This window comes from Cyprinodon variegatus, unplaced genomic scaffold, assembly GCF_000732505.1.
Source record: "Cyprinodon variegatus isolate N-32 unplaced genomic scaffold, C_variegatus-1.0 Scaffold20, whole genome shotgun sequence".
Lineage (NCBI taxonomy): Eukaryota > Metazoa > Chordata > Actinopteri > Cyprinodontiformes > Cyprinodontidae > Cyprinodon > Cyprinodon variegatus.
The window spans coordinates 879,969-902,200 of NW_015150473.1; the positions used below are offsets into that span (position 1 = coordinate 879,969).

The 22,232-nt window shown below is 36.5% G+C and overlaps 1 protein-coding gene across 3 annotated transcripts in view; it reads left to right on the top strand.

The window, feature by feature from the left end:
- The window catches only part of LOC107094192 (catenin delta-2-like), a 303,403-nt gene that overhangs the window by 21,241 nt on the left and 259,930 nt on the right, over window positions 1-22,232 (top strand). For all 3 annotated transcript variants that reach the window (XM_015389646.1, XM_015389668.1, XM_015389657.1), the window contains exon 2: window positions 19,245-19,375. In XM_015389646.1, the coding sequence (XP_015245132.1) occupies window positions 19,247-19,375 (129 nt within the window). In that variant the 5' untranslated portion in view covers window positions 19,245-19,246. The remainder of the gene's footprint in view (window positions 1-19,244; window positions 19,376-22,232) is intronic.

Genomic DNA, 22,232 nt, shown 5'->3' on the forward strand with positions numbered 1-22,232 from the left:
TTGCACTAAATGCCTTTATCTCTCTCCCTCTCCTCTTCCTCTCTCTTCCCCTCCTATCCCATCTCCTCCTATTTCCCGCTCTCTACACACATACTTGCCCATAATGTAACGCACAGACTTATTCAAGCCTCGCCAGACAAACAGTCACCATTATGGCTGGACGTGTTTCACACACACACACATACATTTTCGGGATTTTGCACTGGTTTGGAAGAATGTGTTTAGCGGCTGATAAGACGGAGAATAGGACAATGACATCAGAGCAGAAATGCTAGCACAGCAGCACTTTTGTCACAAACACACACCTGATGCACATGTTTGAACAAAGCATGCAGATATGCACAAGCACATTTATTACAAATGTACACAGATCTTCTATTCAGCTTGCTGCAAAGTGTTTCTTAAAAGTGATTATTGAATGTAAATTGTCATTTTAAGAGGGGGTAAATTTACTGACAATATTTGGTTAGATGGGCGTGGCAGCTCTGGAAAAAAAAAAGCAAAACAAAGAAACTGATGAGGTACGTTACTGTAAGCAGTGCACATCAACTAAATGAACAGACCTATTCTTTGAACTAGAGATAAGGCCTCAGAGGATGGCACAATTACCTGTCTGTATTTTGTGCATGAAGACAAAGGAAACTGTGGATAGAAAGTGGTACAAGCGACCGAATTGGGGGTGGGGAGTGTTTTGGGAGTAAAAGAAAGGAGGGAGTGAGGGAGTGCAGTAGGATGACATCATGCTGATATGACTGGGACTACAGGGTCCAAGAGGGATCTCCCTGCCTTTGACAGATGTGCAGCATCTCACTGGGATCAAACGCAACCAGCAGGCAGACTTCAGCTCAACGCAGCTGGGGGAGCATGAAATTAACATCCAAGCTTTTCTTATCAGTCTGTTTATTCCGTTGCTGCCATGACTTTAAATTGTATTCTATGTCTTGGATACAAATACTTCAGAATATACTTACCATATCCTCTGGATGTCTATGCTCATAAAATGTACCCTCCAGTGTATTTAATATGGCTTCTTTCCTAATGGGAAGCTGGGGTTATATATTTTCTGAAGGGGGAACAGGAGACTACACTATTTTTGGCCTCTCTGAGTGAAGCTCGTGGGTTGTAAAACTTTATATCTTCGAGAAACACTGTGGCGTTCATCTTAGTCAAGGATCGATGGACCAGATCTTTACCATTGTAAAGTTGTTTGTTGTAGGCGATGTGACATTTTTAATCCATTATCTTTAGAATGCGCAGGAGCAATCTTCTCTAAAGCCATTGCTCTCCACACAAAAAAACAAAAACAAAAAAACAACCAAAAACGAGAAAAGGTTTGCCGTTTCCTCCAGGTGTAGAAAATTTTTTTGTCTTAACCCTAGAATTTGAAGTATCTGTTTATATGAGAAGATGCAACAGTTATGGAGATAGTCTGGAATTTAGTTTGGATTTACCAGTCTATGTTGCATCATTCTAGGGGTTTGATCATCCAGTCTCCTCTGCATTACAAAGTGTGACTTTAGGTTGTTCAGATATCAGGTCATCCTTTTTTTTTCTCCACAGAACTTGCATCAAAAAAGATTTTGCTCTACAGATAAAAAAAAAAAAACAGCCACACACAAAAAAAAAATACAAAAAGTATTTGAAACTCATTTGTGCTCTTCCCATATCCTCACAGCTGCCCCCCTCAGGAGGCACCACAGTAAGTCATTACATTTTGCACACAGATCTGGCCGTTAACATCTCCTGCTAACACGATTCAAAACTAGGTCCCCCATATCCAATCTCTTATCACTGCTTTCCAACCTTTTCTTTCTGCTGGTATTTTGACAACTTCACTTTGGGGATCCGCTCAATGTCTTTGAGGTTGGATGGCCTCCTTTCCAACACCCTAATCTTTAGCTCCGTCTGCAGATTCTAATTTAGATTCAAGTCATGACTCTGGCTCGGCCACTCCAGCACATAGATGTTATTTTTAATCCGACAAAAACTAGTTGATAGAATTAAAATATGACTTTTAACCTCATCAGTCAGCTGCAATAAAACGTTTGGACTTGATTTAACTCTCAAGTTGACAATAGGGAATAATCTGCAAACGATTACTCTGAATTTTGATATCAAAAGCTTACCTTAATAAAGTAGTGCTCTGCTTTTTTGTTATTAGTATCAGACAAATGTGAAAAGGCTATTCAGAAATGTATCAAATAAATATAAAATTGCAGAAGTTGTGATATGCACAAAACCATTTTTGAAAATGTGTCATACAGAATGAAGGCCATTCAGGAGCTGAATACTTATCTGTACTTTTAGTCTAAGGTTAGACTTCAGTTATAATTACTCAAGTCGAAGTAAAGAGCTTAGAAATGCTTTATGCAAAAGAGATGTAGATCTGTGTCTGCTTAAGCTGCCACTTCTCATGAATTAAATATGCATTAACTGTCTTGACAGTTAATGCCTATATGAGAGATCCGATGTGTTGATGTCCACACCTCCAATCTCACCTTTTCAGGTCTCAGGGGGATATCCTGTCATGCCACCTTACAGCCCCGGCACTCAGGTTTTATACATAACATGTTTTACGTCTGGTGAGTTTTACAGCCGACAGAGGCCACTACTCTGGATGGGAGTTGTAAATTTTTATATTGCGGTAAGCTGTGGGAGCACCATAAATGGAAAATAGTCACAGAGGAGGGAGTAGAAACAGTTCGGCCAGCTTTTCAGTCACTTTTGAAGCAGCTGCATGTTCACAATATTGTTTGAATAGGAAGTTGGGTGTATTTCAATTTGTATTTCAAAATGAGGTCTTTTGAGTGGTTTAATTCATAAGGTGGACATTTATTTTTTTAATATAAAAAATTGTACAATTAGGTTGAACAGGTTTACAAACACTGACATGAGAACCTCCTGATTTCGATTAAGTTGAATAAAAAGAGTGATCTCTACCACACATTCACAGAAAAGTATGGATTTAAACCACTCGTGGGTATTAGTTTCATGTATAAAAATTGCTTGTTTTTGTTGTCTAAATTAAAAAAAAAATAATAAAATTATAGGATTGTTTTACTCATGTACCTTTACTCATGATTACTTTGAGCTGCTGCTTTTGGCTGATTTTAGTTGTTTATCTTTTTGTAAGAACAAAACAAGACAAAATATCCTGCAGAATTGTTGAAAAAGTAAGTAATGTTCAACCTTTAAGAAAATAGAGGCCATGATAATAATAATAAAATAAACCCATCCAGATAGGAAATGACCACCCATTTTACTCTACGGTTGTTTTTCCCTTCTCATCTTCTTTTTGCCATCACAGAGTTTTATTAGATCACAAGTCGACTCATGTCTGCTGTCTCAGAGATAACACCCAGGTAAATGTTGCTCCTTATTCCCTTTGAATGTCAGTCATATCTCCACATACAGGAAAGCGCATAATGAAAGCTATGGTCAAAGTTATCAAATGAACCACAGCATATGCTCCTTGCTCCTCATCCAAGTCTTCCTTCATATAGTTTCATCTTCCCTCGCCTTTTCTATCCACATTTTTGATATATAATGTAGCTAGAATCACTTCCCTCACTTTTGTCAAACTATCCTTTCCATTCGCTGGGGTTTGCTCTGAATGCTTGTCATCTTTGGCTTTAGCAGATTAGGCCTCTGCAAAAGTCACTTGAATGATAATGTTGGCAGGATAAGTGAGAAATGATTGAAGAGTAATGTATTCTGACATTTCATAGATATCAATGTGCACAATGATCACACAATGGACCCTGAGAAGAAGGTATTGAATACGATAAACAAATTCTACTTGTAATAGACCATAAGTTATCTTTTGCTTGTGTGCAAAGCTTGTTTTAGTTAATCTGAACACTTTGCCCTGGCTGTGTCAAAGACCTCTTCTTGCTTTTATCCTTTAAGGAGAAATCAGATAGTATTAGGGAGAAAACAAATCAGTGGGGAAAGAAAATGCAGCTGGGGAAAAAGCCCGGCCTTTTTTATCACCATGGATACACTGTAGAAATAGATAGATAGCAGAATCAAAGGCCTTGAGCTTTTGTATTTAGCTATTTCTTTAATGCACAAGCCAGAATGATCTATTTTTCTAAAACAAGAACATAATATTTCTGTAAACAAATAACTAAGTTATTTTTTAGTATTTAAGTATTCATATTCACATTAACACAGGATAGTGAACTGCTAAAGTGCCCTAACCCAGATCTGCACTGCACTGTTATTTTGGATGAATGAATACTGATGCAGAATTTCGCCATTAGCACTTGCTTGATAATCATGTGTCAAGACAAAAGCACTAGTGAATTATTTGATTATTTCTTTGTACAAAAGTGATTAACTTTACTTTCTGACTAAGTGCTACACTCTTCATTAGTAAAATGAAAATCTAATGGTTTTAAATGTTTTTTTTTTATATTAACAGAAAAGCTGCTTTAATAGATCTTTTTTATTTTGCTGTTTGTCAGCATCATTGCCAGCAAGGACAGGGAACAAACCTTTGTTGATGGATGTTTTGAAGAAAAGAGGATAAAAACTAAAAACAAACCTTGGTTGTTTTTCCCCTAAGGACTATATTACATCCAAATGGTGTTTTGTTTCATAAAAAAGTTTCTCAAAGTCACATCAATAACAAAAAACAATGCTTTTCTGAAATGCGAAACTATTTGAAAAAGCTGCGAAATGTAAATTGCTTTAGTCTCTTAGAAGCCTTCCCTCATGCAGCTGATTTATTTATTCGTTCCTACTCTTCTAATAAGATAAGACTACAATATACCTATTTTGGGTTTATATTCGTTATAGAGAAAGTCACTACATTATTGCATGGCCATGCTTAGGGGGACTGGCCTTTTTTTGCTTCTAAAATAAGGTTTAGCTCATGCTTTGTGTTATTATAAGTTCTGTTCTGCCAGTTGGTCTCAAGGCTTTTATATTAGTGACTGAAAATAACATTTTACATGCAAATTTTGGGGATGTTGATTCAATATGTACCTATGCCAGAGAATACTGGGACTCAAGTATATCATTTTTTTGTCACAGGTGTATGGATAATAAAATATTATAAATATTGTTTATGTGTCTGGTAATAGGACTGAATATATTTCTGTTTTTGTACATTTTTGTCTTTGGATTTAGGCTGTAAAGGTAACTAAAGTCGAAGAATCACTCAGTTTTTAGCAAGCTATTCATTCTCAACATGTATGAGATATTTTGATTTTGAACTAAAAATACGGATTTTGTTAATTATTTCAGCCCTAAAGTTATTTTTAGGTAAATTGAAAAAAGGACCAGCACTTCATTTAAGTGGATTAATCATGATTAAGCGATTGTCGAAATAATCATTTACTAATTTAGTAATCAATTAATAGTTAACTGAAGTATAGAGACTTTAAAACATGCCTTTTTCTGAGAGAGTGACCCACTTAAAGCAGTAATTCCTTTATAATAAAATTTTGAAAAATATATATATATATATTTTGACTTTAAGATAAAAAAAACAAAACATTTTTTTCTGTGAATATGCTCTATCCATAACTTCTCAAGTAGATATGTTGTAGTTTAACCTCGTTCAAATTGGTAAAAAGTCTTCTTTAAGGAACTTTTTGCTATAAGATTACTAATCAATTAATCGAAAAACTAATCTACAGATTAATCGATTATCAAAATAATCTTTAGTTACAGCCCTAAATAAATCTCAATGGTTTAAAAACTGCATGAGTCCTTTTTGCAACTTATGTTTTAAAGAAAACCTTAAAAAATGTTAATCCTGTGTCTTTTTTTAAAAGCATTCTTAACAGTTTTTGATACCTTCTTCAAGATTCCAATATTTTTAACAACATCAACAAATTGTGTAAAACTGTTTAAAAGACATTTTGAAATGGATGTTACTTTGACAGGTGGAAAAAGATAAAAGGGAAGAGGGAGAAAAGAGAGAAAAGAGGCTTAAGAATTAATGTTTGATTTCTTGCCACAATCTCTCCTGGTTTCTTGTTTCCAGGCTCATTCTCATCCTCTGTCTGCTTGTTTAATTCCTGGTTAACTGGAGTTCTTATCCTCTTTAGCACTTGGCCTCGTCTGCCCATTCATTTATCCATTAGCTACGCACGCTTTATCCTCGAGAGTGCCGCGGGAGGGTGGAGATGAGATCCCTGCAGAACCTGAATAAAAGTTGGGGTTACACAGCAGGCTGCCGGTACATCTCCAGGCTTCCACAGCAATATAAAGTTGTTTTGTTTTTTTGCACAGTGTTTAATCTGATTCGTCTTTATTGTTTTGGGGGTTGAGTTCCTTCAACTTCCTGTGTCTCACATCCTTGATTTGAAAAGTGAGAGTGAAATCTGTGGTAAACTGGCTTCCTGCCGACAGCTGCGGCTTTGGGAGGTGACAGCATCATTTCAGATGTGTTAATAAGCCCAGGAATATAATAGCTTTCCAGTAAAAGTGATGAAACTAGATTATGAGACTTCATTATCTATACACAACTTGTTATTGCATTTGTTATCGCCAGTGGTCGTACTTGTCTTTGTTGATCTTCTGGATCATCAGCAGAGTCGGAAGGTTCATTAAAGTCAAGGGAAGCACCACCAAGAATTAAGAGTATTTACGTTTAGTTATTCATGTCAAATTGCCAAATAATAGTGTGCTGGATGTACAGACAATATATTTGGAATATTCTACTACAATAATAATAAGACAGTTTCCAGTCTTGTTATTCTTACTGCCTTATTAAACTCTGCAAAAAACATCATAAAAAAAAAAAAACATATTCAGAAGCTGGAAAATCAAAAGCAGTATTATTTCAGTCTGTTCCCTTGGTTTCATAGACTGTTGGTGTAGAGATTTCTGACTTTGTATGCATATGGTTTCTTCTGCCTTCAAACCCAGCACCCAATCTAGGTCAACCATCGCACTGCTTCCCAGCTGCTTGACTGAACTCCATGCATATGTGTGTATTGGCATGTACACACAGACTGTATCCACAGCAAACTCTGGAAGATCTATATATTTTTTTTCTTTTAAGAGTAAGCTATTGCATATTTATATTTTCTATAGAAGACTTTGTAATAAATATTTGGTTGAAATGGCAATATGAATGAGAGAAATGCTAAAGCAGGAATAGTTAAGGGAATCGATTGAAAGAATCAATGTTACTGTCTCTGTTGAGGGCTTGCACTACAGGGTCTTTTTCAAAGCCTGCAAAAAAGGCCTCAGGCATCAGATCACAGATGTTTGTGACCAGCCTTGTGAATCACGGAGGCTACAGAAGACTGGAGCCACACCCACCTCAGCAGCTCTTGTACTATAACACATTTTATAGTTATTTGCTTTTTTAAAGAATCCAATGTTTCTAAGACATTATACAGAATTTTATTAAATCAGAACACATCTCAGAATAACATATGTCAGGGTGACAAGTTACCTTTTTTTACATTTAATTCCCCAGCTAGATAACAGGACAAAAAAAAGATAAAATTGGAATATATCTTTCCCCAATCACAAATTCATGATTTCAAATCCATTTTGTATGAAGCTGTTCTTCATTTAAGGCCATCTATCCATTGGAAAAAAAATGACCCCACACAATCTCTAAATTGTTCAGAGGCACTAAAAATATCTACAACAGAGTAACAGGTCAGGTTGTTTTTATCCACACCATCCCATTTCATAACACCTTTTGCATCAGAACATGTCATGCACTTGGCATGTTTGTCAATGTGAATTTGCCATATACCATTCCCGGCTCCCAGTTCTGCTAACTGAATTATGCATTATTCAGACTTTCATATTAGATGTTTCATGGAGGTAAATTAGAGCTATCAATCATCCTAGACAATCGTATGCGCAACACTTTGGGAATAATTCTTGAATGGCAGAGCAGCCTGTAGAAGACAGCAATGATTGGCTGGGGAAATTGGGTATGAAAATTATAATTATTATTTCTTCATTTTCTAAGCTTTGCCTCATTCTGCTGACATTAACATTATTAGCCATATGTTTGGAATGAATTATATTCAGGCACTAGAGGATCCTGAAATGGTGCACCCAATAAGTAACGATATATATCTCAAACTCTTCTTATCTCACATTTCTGTCAAATCTATTTTGCTTGTTATAAAACTTGGGAACTGGAAAGAAGCATTAAATATGAGGCTCAATTTAATCAGTAGGATTGATAGCCATCAGATTGCATTTACAGGTTTTAAATCATTTTACAGGCTGGCATATATAAGTAAAAAGTCATTTGTATTTCTCATCTGTCCGTTGTAAACAACACATCCTAATAATTAGGTTTCATTATGTAAATAATAGTTTTATGTCTATGTTTGTGTGCAACATGGGTATAACTCCTTAATCCTCAAATCCTTGCGGGGTCAATACGCTCACTTGAGAAAGTATTACATTCAAACAGTAGCTTTGTGTCATTAGAAATGTATCCTAATGTGCACGAATGGCTGTGTTTCAGTGAGCCATTATTATAAGAATTTGTCTTTGAAATGTGACACAGCATATTAGCACAATTTAGACCTCCCTTTAAACACTTCAAAGGGATACTTGGTGTGTGTGCAACAATAGCGCTTTTATTTGTTTTCCTAAAGCTTTTTCAAGCTGTGTCACACAGGAATGACAAATGGTATCATTTTAGAAATACACAATAATTAGTGTAAAGTAATTAGAGTCTAAATAACATTAAAATGTGGCAAAATATATATTTTTTAAATTTCTGTTACTCATTGGTGTCAAATAATGAAAGGCTGAGATGACAGACGTCAACTCCAGCCATATTTCAGTTTTAATGTTCTACTGACTGTTAAATCTACTGACTTGAAAACCAAAAATTTCTTGCTGCTCTTATTCAAATCAGCCTGTCGCTAAGCAGTCAAATAAGTCCAGACAAAAAAGTGTTTAATACTTTTAGGATGATATGTGATCAATTCATTAGAAGGAAGCCTCTAGATCTGGGGTCTTCAACACATCACTCATCAGCAGCTACCAGTAAATACCCTTGCTCTGCAAGTTGGATCGCTGCAAGATCTGAGTTTTCAGTCTCACAACAAATCTATCTTAAAAGATAGACGGACATCATGCTAAGATGTCCGTCTTGTAACAACCAGCGAGTCAGACCAATGACATCCAGCAGTGTTTTTTGGGGCGGGACATGTAGGAATGATGACAATCAGAAGGGCTTTGCTGGATCATTACAAACATGGGTACACTGGAGGACTCTCCTATCGATTTAGCAGTTGACTTGGTTTTTGCTAAAATAGCGACAGTTTCTCTTATGAAAACAATCAAGAAGCTGCAGACGAATCCTACTGTGATTATCGTGTCTACGATTGGCTTAAAGAGTATTATGGAAGGCGGGCACTAGCTAATAGTTGTCAGGAAACATTTGTATATACCTCAGCACCATAAACAAAGTGAACAGCTCCTACTGGTGAGAGTTTGCAACTATAAACACCAAGAGACAACCAATCATTCAGTGGATAAATATCAATTCAATCAACAGATTGTGAAAAACTCTTGGAAAAAAAAAATAGTGTCTCTGGATGACAAAACACTTCCCTATGGGGAGTGTTGGCCTAGTGGTTAGAGCAGTGCAATTTCTTTCTGAGAAGGTTGCTAGTACCTGTGCTTCTAAATGTACCAGACCTACTGCTCAAAGTTTGCCAGTTATAATATCATTTATCTTAATAAGACTAATGATAGGTTCTCCTGCTTCCATAAAATGGAGTGCTTGTGTTTTGCCAACTTAAATATAACAAGATGCTATACATTTTCTAAAAAAAAAAAGTAAAGGATTGAGCTGCAGGAGAGGGGAGGAGCAGTACAGGTTTAAATTATTTACTCTTTGTAGCCTGGGAAAACTTGGTACTCCTCAGTTTCATCATTTCCCAAGTTTTGCCCAGCTGTGTTTTGCAGGCACATATGAGCAAACTCTGTCGCTTATTTGCAATTTTGCCATTTAAGCGAGTTAATTATTGAGGATCACAAGGTATAAGGGGTATAAGTGTTTGCCTAGTGGGTTAGAGCAGTGCGCTTGTGCTCTGAGAAGGTTTTAAGTACCCGGTTTGATACTGACAGCCTGCACCCTGGGCTCCTGAGCAAGACCCTTAACCCCACACTGCTCCCCGGCAACCCAAAATGGCAGCCCACTGCTCCCCAAGGGTCAAATGCAAAGAATGAATTTCCCCATTGAGGCACAGTAAAGGGATATACATTTACAAAAAGAGGCTTTGAAAATGTTTGAAACTGCTTTATTTTCTACGTGTTGTGTGATGTTGTAATCTTGCAGTCTGTGCCGCACATGCCCCCTACACCTGACCAGAATCTTAGGTACAGTTGGTTTCACTGGATGTGGAAGCTGTGTGTTAGCACCAGGTCTTTGCAGCTGATCACAGCAAATCTCATTCAGTTGATGAAAATCAAAGTGAATCCATTCGAACTTACAATTATAAGACTATCTGCAGACTGAATCACATTTTCTGCTGTTTTGTGTATGTTAATAAACTAGAGTGGCCCTCTGGTTCTTTCACTGTGTAAAAGTAGCTTATGGAAGATAAGACAGTGAAGAACAATGATTTACATAGACAAGACTGTGTACTGGTATATATTATAGTATATATTATAAGCAGACTGTCTGCCAGTCATTTTGATATTTAAAAATTAAATTCATGTTTTTAAATCTGGCATACCTTTAATACTGGAATTTTGTTTTATACTAATCATTAAAGTGAACGGTAGGTTAAAGTATACTTACTTTTTTTTTCATTTTGTAAAAAATTATGTTATATATAATGTTCCTTATACTGCATATCTGTTAATGTAGTGTTAAACACTACATAATAAACATAATAAACTTTATTATTACACATGTTTATTATTTCACCTGTTTGCAAAATATATATCACTGTTTTCTGCAGCCCTTTAAGTCTTTTTTTTATATCTCAGGTGCTCAAATGCAAAATTTGGGGATGTTACAAACGTTTAACCATCCTCAGTTACAATTACTAATTTGCTGTATAGATGAATTTATATGCTGCAGGCTGGGTCTAACTGGTTTGAAGATTACATTCTAAAAACCATGCTGGTTAATGTTCTATTTTTTTTTTCACAAAAGAAAAATGCAGCCCTCCACGAGGAAATAAGAACTTTGAAGTAAGAGAATAGCTAAGATTGCATGGAGATTTTTCCCAATAGCAGATAGGTTACAGGAGGATGGCAACCTCTCTCAAGCTATGTCTGGATAATCCGTTTTTTTGAAGACTTTCCGCATCTTCCCTCAGGCGATCAGCCTAAAGTGCCTGGAGTGAAGAGCAAGAGAGACAGAGTTTATCTTGTGCTCTCTGCTAGTGTTGTGTCTAATAGCATAAAATCTTGATGTCTGTGGCTTATGCCACTGAGTGTTGTGCATCTGTTGGGTGCTTGGTTAGAACAGGGTGTCTTTTTTTTTCCTTTTTTTCTTTCTTTTGAAATTAGTTCTTGGATTTTTTTCCCAATTATTACAAACTTTAATAGATTTCAGTGTGATTTTATGTCTGATATGCAAGATATTAATTCTGAGGTAAAAAGAGTAAAAGAATCCCAAAAGTGCGGCATCCATATTCAGCCTTCCTCTGAGACTCTTAGATGGAATCCAGTATATCAAAAGAGTTATTTTATCAAGCAGTTTCTCAAACATACAAAAAAAACAAAAAAAAACCTGTAGCTAAGGTTAAAGGACCAAGTGTTGCTTTAAGGGTTCTACATACCCCGCCAGAACAGCTTTTCCACAAAAAGCTCAGCTATTGAAGTCTACCCCACAGTACAGTAGTGCTTCACCCAGCAAGAAATAAGTTCTGGCCAGATGTTGTGTCAAAAACAAGCGGAGAGAATGAATAATGGAGTATGTAGCTGTCACTAATCAGAACAAAGGACCCAGTATTCAGGCAAGACTGACAGTGGGATTATTCAAAAAGTGTTTATCTAAAACCTGGTGGATGGGAGTAGCAGCGGCTAGGGTGTCTATCACAGGAAACTCTGCAGAAAGGAAACACAGGTTAGTGACCTTGTAAATCTAATGGAGGAAGATGCTTAGGGCACTCTACAGATTGTATTGGAATATTGGATAATATTCTAAAAAAATGACATAACAATATCAATAGTTTTGAAACAGATTGTATTCATTATTTTTTTGATATGTTTATATTTATGCTTATTATGCATGGCCTGCTTAATGTTGCGATTTAAAGCCAAATGTTCCAATCAATTTACTATTATGGAAAATAATACTGAATAATAATGAAAATGGAATGTAGTAAACATTTAATAATGTAAATTGTTTCAAATTAAACAGAGTCATCTTCATTTAAAGCTAGAGGGCCCCTTGGAAAACCCATTCGCTGATAATTAGTTGATTTAAAAAGGGCACAGCTAAATCGTAAGTTAATTATTAACACAGCAAGAGACACCTTGATATGAACATAATAAATACTCTGGTAATGTAAAATTTGGATTTAGGTATGTTAGTTGCATTCTAAAGGGAACTGAAAGCTAAGCATGTGGTGTTTAGTCAAAGCTGTTCTTCTCAGTCTTTTTAGGGCTGCTGTATGCATGGATTAAAAACACATTGGAAATAATCTGTTCACTATTGTTTTTTGCTGCCTAATTATTAAATGGGTATTTTTCTGTGACAAAACAACCTCAGTATTACTAATTAACTGGTTTTGGTACTCTCTAGTGCAAAGCTGACACTATCCTTGCTAATTACTATGAGTTGCATACTGGTGTTAAGTCATAGCTGTCTTCATATTTAAGGTAATGTAATTTAAGATGTAACATCAGAGTAAATTTGTTTCTGCTGCATTACAGGCCTTTTATAAGGCTTCTATGCAGTATGAGTAGGTGTTTCAGCTCTTCCTTTAAGTCTATTTGACAGATATGTGTTTTGTTTCATCATACTCAACTGACTAATAAGGTAGGTAGCGCAATTAGAATAAAACATTTGCTATGAATGAGGAGTGTCATGTTATACTGTTCATAATTTAGCTTTGTTATCTCTTGTTTTCTCTTTAAAAATGTAGGAACGAATTTGTTAACTGAGTCACAGAACATTATAGCAGCATTTTATTGTTTTCTCAGTTTACACAATAGGCCTGCTTGTAGCCAAAAATAATTCATGCTGTATTATTACGTTCCATAATCCAAAGACTTTATTGCTTCTGCTACAGGAATTATATTGCTTTTATATTGCGCTTAATTACTTTCAAAACCTGAGCACATAAAAACCCAGCATGGATGAAATGGATTTAAAAAAAACTAGTAAAATATGCATATTAGAAGTTTGAAAAGAATCAACCCTCATTTATTGAATTGCGTTATTCTGAAGCTCCAATTTTTAAAGTATGTTAAAGTAAGTTTTTTTTTTCTTTTCCTAACCTCTCAAGGGTGCATTTTTGTCTTTTTCTCAAACACAGCTTTTAAGGTAGTCTCAGAGGATTCAGAGTATGTAAAAGGTGAAATCATATCTTTATGATGAGCAGTAGAAAAGCAGATCTATTCTGTACCTTAAAAGCTGGGCGCTTTGTTGCTGTTTGGTTTATTATTTCCAACCTAAGGTGCGTTTTCAATTATCTTTTTTCTAGTACAAATTTGTAGTAGATCACCAACCTACCATAAAGTTTTGCAACATGTTCTACACACCCTGTTAAAGAGAATTGCCTTAACTGCAGTGATCATAAGCACTTGTTCTTTTAAATATAATTTCAGCTGAGATTTCCGAATTATGGTCACTTTTTAAGGATGATAAGTTTATGAAAAAGTAGGAAATTATGACATAAAATGAGGAGATCATGTGTATCCTGCAAGCGCAGATTAGAAATGTTAGGGAAATAGGCAATTTATATTAATCCTCAGCCGATTTACAGTGCTTAATTCTAACAATCAAACTAAATGTGCTGTGGATGATAAAAATAGTAGAGGCGGACAAAAAGTAGAGATTTTTTTCTTGTTCTTTAAGATCGAGGCAATGCAGCTGTTTATAAAGCCAGAGGATTTGAGAGGAAGGTGGGTGCATTAAACTGCAGTCTTGTGCAGCTTCAAGCTAACGTCAGACTTGCAAAGTCTCCAAACTGAGGGTATGAATGTCCTTTTTTACCATTGTATAATCATATATGTATTTTGATAGGTCTATAGTTCTATATATTTGTTGGAGGCAGTAGGCAGTAAAGGTTTAATCAAACTAAATGACAGTATTGCAATTATCTTAACACGACTCAAGAATTATATCTCAGATATTTATTTGCTGGTTTTGAAACTCCATCCATCCATCCATCCATCCATCCATCCATCCATCCATCCATCCATCCATCCATCCATCCATCCATCCATCCATCCATTCATTCATTTTCCGTCACGCTTATCCTTGCCGGGGTTGCGAGGGGTGCTGGTGCCTATCTCCAGCTGTCAATGGGCGAGAGGTGTGGTACACCCTGGACAGGTCGCCAGTCCATCGCAGGGCAACACGGAGACAAACAGGACAAACAACCATTCACACACACACTCACACCTAAGGAGAATTTAGAGAAGCCAATTAAACCTAACAGTCATGTTTTTAGACTGTGGGAGGAGGCCGGAGTACCCGGAGAGAATCGATGCATGCACAGGGAGAACATGCAAACTCCATGCAGAAAGACCCCGGGCCAGGAATTAAACCTGGAACCTTCTTGCTGCAAGGCAGCAGTGCTACCCACTTTTTCCACTGAGCAGACCCGAAACTCTGTCCCAGTATTGCTAAAAGTAGTTTGATCATTCATGAAATGTTTTAACATTTTTGGTAACAGTTATTTATTCTAGAGCTCAAATGAAATTATTGCTCTATCGCAGGAACAGTTCTCTGATTTAAATAAATACTCTAGGAACTTTGCAGGTTTTTTGAGTCATGGAGGTGTTTCCTTGGCAGTGTGTATCCATAATTGTCAGGATAAATAATTAATATTTGAATTTGTCATTAAAAATAAACCCTAGAAATTAGTGCATGGTTATGTGTAGATTTGATTCTAAGATCACTAACCTGTTCAGGGTTTAGCCTACCTCTTTCTAATTGGCATGAGGAATACACTCCACATTTCCCTGAAACCTGAATAAGATTACATCGATGTCTGAAACAAATTATAAGTGAGTCAGGTGCTGTTTATCCTAATTAACCTGTAAGTGATCCTTTAAATGTAATCATCTGTTGTCCATGCTCTGTTTTTGCACGGTGAAGTGTTTGTTCAACGCAGAACCTGCAGGTCTAAATTCATTATCATTCAAATATACACACCACATTAGCTTACTTAAAACATCTAAGTGAAAAAAGAAACCTTTATTCTTATTTTTAATGTTTTTGTTGCCTCGTGCTTTGCTTTTTCAAAGAAGATTAGAATAACACTGAGTCTAAATTCAGGTTGTGTAAAAGAAAAAGCGTTTTTTCAGTCTCAGATTTGACCGATTAAAATGTCAGATGATCACTCCTTACCAATTCAATGGAAAGTCAGTCTTTATTTAACCACTTAAGATGAGCTACAACTGAAGAGCTACAAAAACCCAATTGAAGGTTTTTGTGACTTTGTACCCTGCAGGACGGAGTATGTCTATTGAACAATAGCTTCGTGGTGCCACTGTGTTATGACTTATGATGGTAAATGTGTTGGCACCGGAATTACCCCTGCAGCAGCCAATATACAGTGAGCCAACTTTGCAATTTTCTGAGCAAAGCACCTGCTGGATGCTAATCAGAAAGACTCTTTCTGTGCTCTATATATTGAATTACTGGTTTCCACAGGCAAGATATGTTTTGATGCATGTGGTGTCTCCAAAGTACAAGTACTCCAGGGTTGTTGTTTTTTTTTTGGAGGTCATTAAGATAATCCTGTCTTACGAGACAGCATTTCTCGAGGACAGGCAGACGTGTAATTGCTGGTTGATATACCAAGCATTGTGGATATGACACAATGTAGCGTGTATTTATTGGGTTTAATCTTATGAGCTCATATTATAACATTTTCTGTCAATAAATGCTAAGAAAATTAATTCCAGAGCTTGTTTAGATCTTTACCAAGTAAGACTTTACATTTAATTTACATTTCAACATCCATTTGATGTAGGTGTTCTAACCAGCATTGAGCATGAACAAATGTACCTGGCTGAGTGGCTTGAATAGCATTGACGTTTTGTCCAAATAATCACAGAGCATCTTGACACTTTTTCCATATTTATCTAGGTCAAATCCTTATTCCAAATCTTTTTGCTGAAAATTCTATTCCTCATGTGTAAAAAATGTTTTGTTTTTTTCTTAGATTTTTACAAATTTTATTAAAAACCAAAACTAAGAATTCACACCTATGCAAATATTCACTTCCTTTATTGGCCTTTGAGCTCAAAAGTGAGCTGAGGTGTATACTATTTCCACTGATCATCCTTGAGGTCTTTTTAAAGGTTAAACTGACTCCACCTGTGGTATATTCAGTTAATTGGATGTAATTAGGAGAGACACATACCTTTCTGTATACTGTCTTACTCCCAGATCCCTCATCCTCCCTTCCTGTCCATGTCAGGTCAGTTGCAGACCGGCTCTGCATGTCTGTGAAAAGCAACACCTACTAAATCCATGATACACCATCAAGTTCTGCTCAAAGTTCTGTGAACTTCGAAGAGAGCATGCGTGGGACGCCAAGACGGCCTGAGTGGAACATCAAATGGGAGTTTCTCTGTATTTTGATGGTAAAAGATGGAGGATTAAAAGATAATGTGGATCTGTTCTCATTAAGTAACAGTGGAGCGAACATGGAGAATGTTGAATCTGGGGGTTAAGGCAAGGAGGTGACGTAGAACCCCATAGTCCCTCTGTCAGAGCTCCATTGTTCCTCTGTGGAGAAACGAGAACGTTTTAGAAGGGCACCGATCGCTGCAGCAATCCACCAATCAGGCACATGGCATCCTGTCTGGAGTTTACCAAAAAGGCACAAGAAGTACTCTCAGACAATCAGAGACCAAATTCTGAGCTGATGAGACAAGGACTGAACTCAATGGTGTACAGAGCATCATGTTTAGAAGCCTAAACCATCCTGTGAAGCATAGAGGTGGCAGTGGCATGCTATGGGGATTTTGTTTTTTTTTTAGAACCAGCAGCCTAGTTAGGTAAGAGTGAAAAGTAAATGAAGCAATATGCAGGCATCCTGGATAAAATCCTGCTTAGGGTGCTGGAGTCACAGTTCAGTATTTGCCTCAAGCTGATAGAACTTAAGATGTAAAGAAGAATAGGCCTAACTTCCCAAAGATAGGTGAGCAAAACTTGTGGCACCATACCCAAAAAGACTTGAGGCTCTGATTGCTACCAAACCACTTTTTTGTTTTACACTGTCAGGGTGTTGTGTATAGATTTCTGAGGAGAGAGACTGACCTGATGCTGTGTGGAATAAGAATGTATCATAAATAAATCTGGAAAAAGTGTAGTGCTGTGAATATTTCCTGGAAGGACTGCACACTTAGATAAGGTGGTAATATGCCTTGATGCACATACTACATGATGTTGTAACCAGTATGTTAACTGGCATTTCAAACCATGAACTATTCGTTATTTAAGACTTTATTTTATAAGAAATCATGAAGAATGAAGAATATCTACCTTATCATTTCAGTTAAGTTCCTAATTTTCAGTGCTGAGCTATCAAGAACTTGGTTTGTCATGGGTAAAACTATTTTTGGAAACACTAAAAGGGCATTCTAGTTTTTATAAAATATATTCTTAACTCAGCATTTCTAAGCAGTTCACCTTTTAATTGCAATGTATTTTTAAATCCACCATGAATTTTATGCTTCACCTGGATAACATGTTCAACCAAGTAATAGATAATATATATTTTCATTTTTGTTAAACTTAAAGTAAAAGTAAAAAAAGTAAAAAAAGAAACAATTCCTCTTAGGAATTATGTAAAATGTAAAGCAGAAGTTGTGCTGTCCAAACGATTTAGTTACATTGCTAGTATTTTAACAAGGTCATTCTGTGTTTGGCCACTGGTTCATTCCAAGAGCTATTCCCTTGAGAACAAATGTATGATTCCACAAAAGCAGTAAGAAGTCTTTCAGCTTCCAGATTTGGCTGTTTCATTCAGGAAAAATGTGAGTGCCAGCCAGCACGTCTAATTTGCTCTTTGTCGGGGTTTCTGGTTGTTTAGGAGCCAGGCTGCGGTGACTCATCTTCACTCAGGAGGGGAGATGCCAGACACAGAAGTAGTGTTTGTCAGTGAGAGTGAAAATTACTATCCGCGGGGCCTCTTAGTCGCATATTTTATTTACAAACATTGTCCTATCTACCTAGCAGCCTGTTTTACAGTTAGCTTGGAGGCCATGGGAATGAATATGTATTTGATTTGCAGACCAACTATGTTGTCTCACATTTATGACCAACTTTGATTGGACAAACACAAAATGCACCATGCAAAACACATTAGATTAAATGCACAGTATTATTTTTGCAAACTTCATTCTTTCAAGGTTGATTTTTCACTTTCAATTTATGAAATACCATTTTTAAGAGTAGAATATTACATCATATCCACAAATACAGTGTTTTTTGATACAGGAATGTTGCCTAATTAATAGCATAATTATTAACTGCTTACATTTTTAAGGTGCTTTTAAAAGAGCCTCATTGTAAAGCATTCTATACTAAATGAATACAGCTGTTTGTAAAACATCAAAGGCGTTGGGGGTGGTCAGGAGAATCCATGCTGGACCGATTTTAATGATCATATTTGGTTAGATGGTGCTTAAGCAACTCATGTGGGTTTAACACAGATCCACATGCTATGTGTGCTTCTTTTCCCTAGATAGCAATCACTAAACTGATTCTTGTCTTTAAAATTCCTTTTCCAACATGTATCACTTGCCTAGATAGAGTATTTTAAATGTGGTAAGTGGGGCATCACATTTTAACAAGTCTACCAGGACCTCTGTTTGTAAAGTAACACACTGAATGTGACAAGTTGAGCTGTGTGCTTGAGTGTATTGCAGATTAATTAATGAAATAGTTGTTTGTTTGCTTTATTTACGTGCCCCAACCAGTCACTGTGAACTGAGGGTTGTTGAGCACAATGGGAAATTTCTTTGTGGATGGTGTTTATTTAAATATAAGTTTCTATGGATAGCCTCATAAAAAATTTGATTGTTAGGCATGCTCTTTTTTAAACATACACATTTTTGCTCTATTTTTGTTTTATTATTAGCAATGCCAGTGCCAGACCAGCCAGCAGAGCAGGAGAAGGGGGCTATGGTTGCCCCTGTGATGCCTGCCTCCAATGGAGACAGACCTGAGACGGAGACAGCATCGTCAATCCTGGCATCTGTCAAAGAACAGGTAATAATCTAGCTATACACACACACATGCTTACATATTTTCCCTCTTGGTTTCTTTTGCACTTGGTCATCTGCTCTCACCTCACAGCATTTAACAGCTTGCTAGGAGAAAGGACAGAAGGCTGTCACTGTTATTAAGAGCAACAGACAGTGTGTGGCTTTAAAACCAGAAAAGAACCCAGAGATTGATTGGTGCCTGGGGACTGGGAATGTAATTGAAGGAAATGATGGAGATTATGAGGTGGGAGCTGTATTTAGGATAGTCATCATTCAAAGGACAATTTAAATCAAGGTGGTTGCTTTATGGTTGTTGGAAGTTGACTGTACTGCTGAGAAAAGACCAGGTCGTTGCAGGAAAAATAAGTAGCTTTGCCGATTCATGTCATGTTATGATGAACTACCATGCAATTCAGAGAAAAAAAATAAGTTATGCTATGTAACTGCAATTTTCTGCTGTTATTACTCTGATGTGTTGGGTCATTACGGTGGATAAATGTAGTGTTTTAACATGAAATTGTAATGAGAAATACAATCTGTTATAGAATGGAGATGAGATTTCATTCTATCCTGACATTTCAACGCCTTACCTGAAAGCATGAGGCTGGGATAAAGACCTCAGAACCCAGAACCTTCCTACTTTGTATGACAAGTTACTTGTGGAGCCATGCTAGCTTTTATTCATGCTGCTTTTATATTTGTAACCTCAAAGTGCAGAGGCAACCCAGCTGATCTCACAATACATCAAATGGCAACGCCTGAGTTGTTCTAAAATTTGCACTCCAGAAAGAGGGAAGAAAATCACCTACCATGTTGCAATTTTCTTTTTCCTTTAGATACACTGCCTATGAGTACAGAAATATAATCATCAGAGTTTAAACTACTATGATAAATTTAATTTACAGAAACAGCAATACTTGTTATTTGTGCCCAAATATACAGTTATGTTTATGTTTTTTTTTTTTTGTATTTGTTCATTTCCCTAATGGAAAAGTGCTAATATAATAGCCCTTAATAAAATGCGGAAGCTTTATTTATTTTTAACTTAGCATCTCTTTCTGTCTTAGCACCCTACTACATCATTAATGCTTGAACGGTCATTTTAATACTGATACCCTTTGAAACTACCAAAAATCCAGTTGAAATCAAAATGCTTACATCCATGAAAGATTTTTTTTTTAAATTACCCTTTAAAATAATTTGTCATTAACCAGCAGCTCTCGCTTACCCGATCATTATTGTTTTGGGTTGCATTTTATGTTCTTCAATCAAGGGAAGATTCTACAGTAAACATCTGAAGATCTTTTTAATGATGTATTTTCTCCCTAAAAAAACAACAAAAGAAGTGAAAACAAAAAAAAAATAGGAACACAACAGCATGGAAAAAAGTGTGAAACACAGTTTTAAATGAATTTATTTAACTTAGAACATACATTATAGTCATAACATATCAATATAAAGGTGACATCATAATCAATGAATGTATTTTGCTTAAAGGTCGTATATCATGCTTTTCTAAGCCTTTCTAACAGCCTTTTAACTATAGGGATGAATAGGATGTGATAATCCCTTTAGTATTATGTGGGTATTAATTTGTTACGAAATAAGAGTTCTTTTCTTACAAAAAAGGTTCAAAAATCCCGCACATCCTGAGATAGTTAAGACTTAGTGCCAGACTATGAAGGCAACATAGATAAGACAAAGATGGATCCGCACACTAGCTGTAGCTCCCAAATTGGTTTATTCTGCAAATAGTGGTGTTTTTGGCCACACTACTTTCTTTAGATTCATGATGTAATAATTCCTTTAGCACTATGTGGGTAATAATTTGTTATGAAATATGAGTTTTCTTTATCCAGCCATAAGAAAAACACTCCTTTATAGTATGTGCTGCTGACCATTGCATGACGCCTCTTTATCATGGCGCATCTGAAGCCTGAACAAATACCTAGATTCTTCTCTCACTTTGAATCCAAAATGTGTGGGTCGATCCTGAGAAGAGGGGACTTGTTGAAGAATGGACTGGTAGACATACTTAGGACCCGGAAGAGCAACGGAGCGGACTGTCACTTGGATTTCCATGAGGGACTTGAACGGCCTATGTGGAGGTTTCTCCCCTGCTCAGTGTGAACTCTGTAAACAATCCTTCCAGGGGAAGAAGGCCAAACATCCAGTACGCAGGAGGACTTCCTGCCAAAGGCAAAGACAAAAACTAGGTTAGGCTCAGTTAAACAAAGACTCAGGTTAGACTCTGCTAATCTAAGCATGGCTAGAGTACCCAAAAACTGGCAAACACTCTGGCGTCGAGGTAGGGACAGTCCATTGCTTAAGTAGTCCTACAGATAATGATCCAAAGAGCCGCAGGAGTGCATATATGTAATGATAGATATGATATTAGATAAGATATTATTACTATATTTACATTATTTATGGAAACCCGGATGTATATCTGGTTGCGCATGCACAAATGAGCTGATGGTACGGATCGTGCTTGCGGGGCAGATCGGTTAGTGGCAGTCACAATAACAATAAAAAATGGCACGGGCACTTTTTGACAGACGAGGAATGAAAAGTAGTGATCAGTTTTCTGAAAGGTCAGTTAATTGAGGTCACTAAAAATTCCACTATGTATTCACCTCTCTATATAGTGTTTAAAGGATTTAGGGTTTAGGGCAGACATTAGAACACAGGTTCTAATGTCAAGGAGGGGCTACTCCTTAGGAAGCAGAGTTCATGAGGAATACTCAGACATAATTGAATCAAGGGAAATACCACTTTGTGCATGATTTTGATGAAGGAATAGCATTATAAAGTAGTTTTAAGATGCATTTGAAAAGTGTGGTTTAGTTTATGACTCATTT